Genomic DNA, 8625 nt, shown 5'->3' on the forward strand with positions numbered 1-8625 from the left:
CAATTCAAGAGATGCCAAAAAGGCACTTGACAAAACTCAAAATGGTGAAACACTTTAGACTATGAGTAAATGGAAATGTCTTCAATCTGACTAAAGGCGTCTCCAAAAAACCCAGAGATAGTATCACACTTAATATAAAAGACTGAATGCTCTCCCAAGATCAGGAGCAAGACAAGAATGTCTGCTCTTGGTACATTTTTTTTTTTTTAATCCTCACCTGAGGACATTTTTTGCATTTATCTTCAGATAGAGTGGGAAGGAGAAAAGGAGGAAGAGAGAGAGAGAAACATCAACATGAGAGAGACACACCAAGTGGTTGCCACCCACACAACCCCAACCAGGGACAAACTGCAACCGAGGTACGTGATCTTAGCGGGAACCGAACTCAGGACTATCTGGTCCACAGGCCAATGCTCTAACCACTGAACCCAACCGGCCAGGGCACTTTTTTTTTTTAATCCTCACCCAAGGATATTTTTCCACTTATCTTCAGATAGAGTGGGAGGGAGAGAGGGAGAGAGAGAGAGAAACATTGACATGAGAGAGACACATCTATTGGTTGCCTCCCTCAGGACACAGACCAAGGCCAAGGGATGAACTGCAACCCAGATACGTACCCTTGACAGAAATCAAACCCAAGACCCTTTGGTCCGCAGGCAGATGCTCCAATCACTAAGCCAAACCGGCCAGGGCTGTTCTTAATACTTTTATTCAACACTATAATGGAGGCTCCAACCAGAGAGATTAAACATCTCAGAGAAAGAACAGAGAAAGAAATAGAAGACAGCAGATTAGAAAAAAGCAAAATCAGCTCTATTTGCAGATGACATGATCTATATATAGTAAATATTAAGAAATCCACTAAAAAACTATGAGAACAAATAAGCAAGTTCAGCAAAGTTGCATGATACAAATCAACATACAAAAATAACTGTATAACATTAGCAATAAACACCTAAAAATGAAACTAAGAAAACAATTCCATTTACAACAGCATCCAAACAGAATAAAACAGGAGTAAATTTAACACATGAAGTGTAAGCTTTGTACACTGTAAACCACAAAACATCACTGAATGAAAAAATATTCCATGCTCACGGACAGGAAAACTTAACATTATTAAATGGCACTATTCCCCCAATTGATGTACCTATTAAATGCAATCCTTATTGAAATCCCAGTTGACTTTCTTGCAGGAACTCACAAGCTAAGCCTATCATTCATGTGGTAATGCAAGAGTCCAGAAAAGACAAGACTCAGAAAAGAACCAAAGTTGGAGGACTCAGACTATCCAAATCAAACGTTACTACAAATCTATAGTAATCAAACAGTATGGTCCTGGCATAAAGACAGACACACAGATAAATGAGACAGAACTGCAAGTCCATAAATAAACTCTTATTTATGGTCTATTAATTTTCAACAAGAGTGACAAACCAATTCAGTAGTGAAAAAATCGTCTTTTCAATGAACAGAGCTGGGACACTGGATATCTACCAGTAAGAAAAGGAAGTCAACCTCTTACCTCACACGACACATGCAAACTAATTGAAGCCGACTGGTGTGGTGCAGTGGTTGAGCTTCAACCAATCTACCAAGAGGTCACTGGTTCAATTCCAGGTCAGGGCACATACCCAGGTTGTGGGCCCAATCCCCAGTGGTGGACATGTGGGAGGCGGCCAATCGATGTTCTCTCTCTTCAACATTTCTCTCTCTCTCTCCCTCTCTCTTCCTCTCTCTCTAACATTGAAAGCATAAAAAAAATTTTAAACTAACTGAAAATGGATTATCAAAACAAATATAAGAATTAAAACCGGACTTCCGGTCAAGATGACGGCGTAGGTAAACACGGTATCGCGTCCTCCCACAACCACATCAAAGTTACAACTAAACTACACAAAACACCCATCATTCAAAACCCCCTGAAATCAAGCTGAATGGAAGTCCGACGGCATTAAAGCAGCAGCCACATCCAGACTGGTAGGAGAGCGGCGGCAGCGCAATGGGCTGGTCCCACACCCAAGTGTGGCGGATAAAAATCAGGAGGATACCTCGGCTGGGAAGGTCCTTCCTGAGGACTGAGGGGTCCCTGTCCCACACCAGGTGCCCCGCTCAGGGTTCCAGTGCCAGGAAGAGAATCCCCAAAACTTCTGGCTGGAAAAACCAGCGGGAACTGAGGCTCAGGGAAGCTGACGCAGCTGGAGCCCCAGGCAGCTCCTTAAAGGGCCCGCGCACGAACCAGACTCGCTCCCTCTAAGCTTGGAGGGGAGGCAGCTCAAGGGGCGCCAGAGACATACAGGGAAGAACTGAGCTGTTTGGCACTGGAGCGAGGGCTGGAGAGGGGGCTTTCTCCGGGACAAACGTGCTGTCAGAGGCCTTTGTTCCTTTGGTGAGCCCTTCCCTGGGGCAGCAGACAGAAGCCAAATCTGGGACTCCAGCAACCCGGCTCACACTGGTAGCCCTGCCCTGGTGACTCCCTAGGCCCTGCCTCACCCAACTTTCAAGCCCACCCAAGCTGTTGCCACTTGCTTAACCATAGGATTGGCCTGTCTTGGATCCTGCTTCAGGTTTTTCCTAAATTCTTTCAAATGAGCAGCATCTGGTCTCAGGGAGCCCCATACCTCTCATTAAGTAATACACAGAAACAAACACAGGGAGGCAGCCAAAATGAGGAGACAAAGAAACTGGTCCCAAATGAAAGAACAGAACAAAACCCCAAGAAAAGAACTAAGCAAAATGGAGATAAGCAACCTAATAGATGCTGAGTTCAAAATACTGCTTATAAGGATGCTCAGTGAACTTAGTGAGAACCTCAGTGAACTTAGTGAGAACCTCAGTGAACTTAGTGAGGGCCTCAAGAGCATAAAAAAGGACCAGTCAGAAATCATGGATTCACAGTTAGAATTGAAGGAGGCATTAACTGAAATAAAGAATAATTTACACAGCTTCAATAATAGAGTACGTAAATCCAAGAAGCAAACCATTGATTTGGAATATAAGGAAGCAAAAATCGCCCAATCAGAACAGCAAAAAGAAAAAGAAATCCAAAAAAATGAGGATAGTGTAAGGAACCTCTGGGACAACTTCAAGCGTGCCAACATTCGCATCTTGGGGGTGCCACAAGGAGAAGAGAGAGAACAAGAAATTGAAAACCTGTTTGAAACAATAATGGCAGAGAACTTTCCTAACTTGGTGAAGGAAAGAGACATACAAGTCCAGGAAGCACAGAGAGTCCCAAACAAGATGAACCCCAAGAGGCCCACACCAAGACACATCATCATCAAAATGCAAAAGGTTCAAGACAAAGAGAGAATCTTAAAAGCAGCAAAAGAAAGGCAGCTAGTTACCTACAAGGGAGTTCCCATAAGGCTGTCAGCTGATTTCTCAAAAGAAACCTTGCAGACCAGAAGGGAGTGGCAAGAAATATTCAGAGTGATGAAAAGCAAGAACCTGCAACCAAGATTACTCTATCCTGCAAAGCTGTCATTTAGAATCGATGGCCATATAAAGACTTTCCCAGACAAGAAAAAGTTAAAGGAGTTCATCACCACCAAACCGTTATTATATGCAATGATGAAGGGTCTTTTTGAAGAAAAAGATAAAATATATGAACAAACAAAATGGCAATGAATACATATCTATCAACAATGGAATCTACAAACAAAATGAACAGGTAGATCAGATCAGAAACATTCTCATAGATACAGAGAACATTTTGTTGGTTGCCAGTTGGGAAGGGGGATGGGGGAATGGGTGAAAAATGTGAAGAGATTAAGAAGTACAAATTCATTGCTAGACTGACAAACCTCAAAGAGAAAGGGGTTGGGGGGTGGGAAGAAATAAACCAAAGAACTTATATGCATAACCAATGGACAAAGACAATAGTGTGGGAAAAGGCGGGAGGGGGGCAGGAGTGGGGAGGAGGGGGTCAATGGGGGGAAAATGTGGAACATCTGTAATACATTTTATATTCAACAATAAAGATTTTTTTTAAAAAAGAATTAAAACCATAAAATTCTTAGAAGAAAACAGGTATAAATCTTTGTGAACTTGCTTAGGTTTCTTAGATATAATCCAAAAGCATAGCAACAAAATAAACAAATACATAAATTGAACTACACCAAAATTAAAACCCTACGTTCTTCAAAATAAACCATTAAGAACGTGAAAAGAACCCTGGCCAGGTGGCTCAGTTGGTTGGAGCATCATCTAGTGCACCAAAAGGTTGGGGGTTCAGTACCCGGTCAGGTCACATACCGAGGTTGTGGCGCACACCCATACAACATTTCTCTCTCATGTCAGTGTCTCTCTCTCTCTCTCTCTCTCTCTCTCTCTCTCTCTCTCCTGCCCCCCCCCCTCTCTGCCTTCCTTTCTTCTCTATCTAAAATCAATGAACATATCCTCGGGTGAGGAATAATAAAAAGACAACCCACAAAATAGAAGAAAACATTTGCAAATCAAGTACCAGATAGGGAACTTGCATCCAGAATATATAAACAAGTCTCCCAATTCAATAACAAAAAGACAAACAACCCAATTAAAAATGAGCAAAAGATTTTAGAAGACATTTCTCTAAAAAAGATATATACATCACCCTGGACAGTTTGGCTCAGCAGTTAGAGCATCGGCCTGAGATCCAGAGAGACCCAGGTTCAGTTCCCGCTAAGGGTGCGTACCTCGGTTACTGTTTGTCCCCAGCCCCGGTTGGTCGTGCGGGTGGCAGCCACTCGATATGTCCCTTTCACGTCGATGTTTCTCTCTCTCTCGCTCTCTTCCTCTCTCTCCCTCCCGCTCTATCTGAACAAAAAATGGAAAAATGTCCTTGGGTGAGGATAAAAAAAAAAGAAATACACATGGCCACTTAGCACATGAAAAGATACTCAAAATCTTTAACCATCAGGCAAATCCAAATCAAAGCCACACACAAGCACCAGGATGACTGTAATCAAAAACACAAACAACAACAAGTATTCACCAGGGTGTGAAGAAACTGGAGCCCTCATACCTCACTAGTGGAAATGTCAATCGTTGCAGCCACTTTAGAAAAGTTTGGTAGTTGCCTCAAAATGTTAATCACAGAATTACCATATGATCCAGCAAAACGAATGTTCATAAAAACTTGTACATGAATATCCTAAGCAGCAGTGTTCACAATATCCAAAAAGTGGCAACAACTCAAATGTATATTGGTGATAAAAGATAAAATGTGGAATATCCATACATTAAACATTATTCAGCCATAAAAAGAAATGAAGTACTAAACATATTACAACATGGATGAACCTTAAAAACATAAAGCGAAAGGAGCCAGAAAAGATCACATATTGTATGATTTCCTTATATAAAGTGTCCAGAGCAGACAACTCTATTGAGACAGAAAGTAGACAACTGGGTCTTATTTTGGGGGCAGCAGGCCTGTGACAATGGGAAGTCAAGTCATTACTAAAGAGAACAGGGTTTCTCTTTGCACTGATAAAATGTACTAAAACTAGATTGTAGTGGTGGTTGCACAACTCTGTAAATACACTAAAAACAACTGTACATTCTGAATTGTGTGGCATGTGAATTATGTAACTATACACACAATTATATAACTCACATGCCAAGAAGTATATGAAAATATGTTTTTAAAACATGAGGCCCCCGCAAGAGTTCCCCTGACAAACGATGACAAGAGTGGTACTGATAAAGAAGAACAGAGAGAAAAGTGGAAAGATTTCAGACACTCAGGAAGACTTGAAAATCTAGATGTGAACAAAGAGGAAAAAAGCAGGTACCAAGGATGACTTGCATTCTGCATTTGTTGGCTCTGTTTCTGCCAGCAGCTGTTCCCATATGATTTATAAAGATAATCTTTGAAATGGATCACAATGATAAACAGAAGCTTGTCAGACTGGGAGACAGTTGGTAAGGGCCTTGAGAGGTCATTCCCCTTGTATGCAAAGCAGAGAAAAGCAAAGCTTAGCTGCAGCTGAAAGGAGAGGATGGACCATGAAGGCCAGCCAGCTGCAAGGGCCTGCAGCCAAAAGGAAGCCACTAGAGGTGTTTAACTGAGCAGTGATTCTTGGCCTTCAAAAAAAGAATAAAGAAGAAACTAGGAAGAATGACCAGTTGACTTATAAAGGAGGCCACTGCCCAAGACTAAGAGAGACCTTTGTAAACCATGACCAGGACTGCTGGCTGAACAACAACGCAAGAAATAACCACTACAGAAACCTGGTTACACACCTGTGCCTCCACAACAGGTCACAAACATGGCACCCAGACAACAGATGAGGGCTGATGTGTTCTGCACTCACACACCTACGCCAGCCTGCCTGAGAGCACCACATTCTGGCTGAGCCTCTATGAGAAGCAGAGGCACCAGAGGTCTCCTTCCTGCAGTAGCCTTGACTTGTGTTTTTCCTGGCACTGCTTATTGCTGGCTTGATAACAAAGCAAAGCACATTCAGCTAAGCCTCCTCTGTCATTCTTGCCCAACCCTAGAGGAAGCAGGACCAATTTTCTCAAGAAACCACGATGTCCTAATACCTGATTTTTACAGGCTGAGGTAACTAAAAACACCTGAATGTATTAGACTCTCTTGTATGCTCTTATTTCTTCTCTTTGATCCATCTGGATCCGAATTTAAGGGATTTCCAGACATTACTACTTTCAGTTTAACATTCGTGAAGTCGTAAAGACAAAAAAATAAGTACAACATCTCCTTTGTATCTAATGTACTGTTGCTACACCTAATGTAATGGAAAGTCCAGTGAGACTGAGCTAACCCAAAAGATGGTGGCGGTCACAGCTCCAGAACCAGTCCAGTGCCAATCTACTGTCCAGCTGAATGTCAGCATTCTGCCTATCAGGCCATATTACAGCCACACCACACGTGTTCACATGCCATGCCTTGTCTCTGTCGGAAACAAGAAACACACAAACTCCGGGGCACCTCCTATCAGCCAGGTACTTGGTGGGCAGTTTACATTACCACCCAGTCTTCACAGCAGCCACACAGAGCTGGTGGTCTTTTTCGTTTTATGCAGGAGGAAGTTGATGCACAGAGACGTTTGCCTAAGAACCCTGGCTATGCCACTGAACCGGTTTCGTCTGCCAAAACCCGAACCTAACAACCCACAGAATCTCCCCTTTCCAGTCTTTCCATCTCCCCCAAAGAACCGATCCCAGGCTCCTGGGGGTATCAAAGCCCTGTGCTCTCACCGAACCTTCACAGTGAGCACAGCCTTATCACCAGTATCTTCTACACTCTAAGAGGAGCTGCTTACAGCCAGCAGTCACGACTTCACTCTTTGCATATAGGTGCTCGATTCGCTGTGAGTCCAAATTAAATGACCAGTCCTCTGGCAAACTGCTCTGACACCTTTCATGATCCCTTTGGGTTTCCCCCACTTGGCAAGTGAAAGGAATACAGCTGCCAACGTAATCCCTCACAATGACAGGCATGGCACCCCATCTTCTCCAACCCTCCCTCCCACCTATTGCATCGCTACAGCGTCCGTCTCCTCCCGCAGCAGGCTCAAGGGCAAGGGCACCATCACCCACCACGGTGTCCCCAGATGGTCTCGGGAACCGAAGACCAAAAAAAAAGGAAAGAAATGCTCAAAATCGTTTCACTGACGTGAAAGAGCACCCCCAAACCAACTTTCCAAGATAAAATGGACGAGGGGACATTCTTCCAGCTCAACAGCTTTACACTGAAAAGTCTGCAGAATAATAATAAAGTGCAATCTCACCAGAGCTCCGAACGCTCCGCCTCGCCCCGCGTGCCCGTCCGCTCTTCCCGGGCCAGACCAGGACCTGCGGGCCCCGCGCTCGTGCAGGCGGGAGGGCCGCCCTCCCAGGTGCGCGGCGGCCCCTCCTCGGGCGTCCACCGCGCTCGGCCGGGCTGGCGGGGAAGTCGGGGCCATGACGTCAGCCCGACACCCCTGCGGACCCGAGCCGAGGCCCGCCGGCCGCCAGCGCCGGGCACTCACCTCGGTTCTCCTCCTCCAGGTACCGCACCCGCAGCTCGTCCTCCGTCTTCACCTCAGAGCTGTAGCCCCGCCGCAGCGTCGCCCTCCCGGCTGCCGGCGCCCAGCCCCGGACCCAGGTCGCCGAACCGAGCCGCGGGCCCGTCAAGGGGCCGGACAGCCTCCACCCAGGCCCGAGCGGCGCGCAGCCAGCGGCCACCCAGCGGGCGCGGCAGGCCTGCAAGGCGCCAAGAGCCCCAGGTGCCGCCGCCGCCATGTTCTCTGTTTACGGCGTGGGCCTGCGGCAGCTGCCCCGCCCCCGCCGCGCTCCAGCCGCCGGGCACGCCCAGGCCCCGCCCCGAGCCCCGGCCCCGCCCCGAGCCGCTCCCCGCCCCTGGCCCAATAGCCTTGCGCGCGCGCGCTAGGCCCCGCCCCTCGCTCCGCCCAGACCCGGTGACCGAGCGTTTCGCGTGCCAGATCCCACCTGCCCTGGCCTCGGTTGGGAGACTCCAGTAGTGATGGCTTGTACTGCAAGGACAAGGAGAGAGTAATAATCCATGGCTGTGGGATACTTTAGGGGAACATTTTATACAAAACTCCCTGCTGGGAGCGCCCTCCCGCCACTCCCTGGGCTGTGACCCCGGGCTCTGCGTTGGCTGCCAAGGTAAAC

At 46.3% G+C, this 8625-nt stretch overlaps 1 protein-coding gene across 3 annotated transcripts in view; it reads right to left on the minus strand.

The window, feature by feature from the left end:
• AUH (AU RNA binding methylglutaconyl-CoA hydratase) overlaps window positions 1-8232 on the minus strand; it is a 181581-nt gene extending 173349 nt beyond the window's left edge. For all 3 annotated transcript variants that reach the window (XM_036278522.1, XM_036278521.1, XM_036278524.1), the window contains exon 1: window positions 7980-8232. In XM_036278522.1, coding sequence (XP_036134415.1) covers window positions 7980-8232 — 253 coding nt within the window. The remainder of the gene's footprint in view (window positions 1-7979) is intronic.
• Between the last annotated feature and the right edge of the window lie 393 nt (window positions 8233-8625).

This window comes from Molossus molossus, unplaced genomic scaffold (assembly GCF_014108415.1).
Source record: "Molossus molossus isolate mMolMol1 unplaced genomic scaffold, mMolMol1.p scaffold_m16_p_29, whole genome shotgun sequence".
Lineage (NCBI taxonomy): Eukaryota > Metazoa > Chordata > Mammalia > Chiroptera > Molossidae > Molossus > Molossus molossus.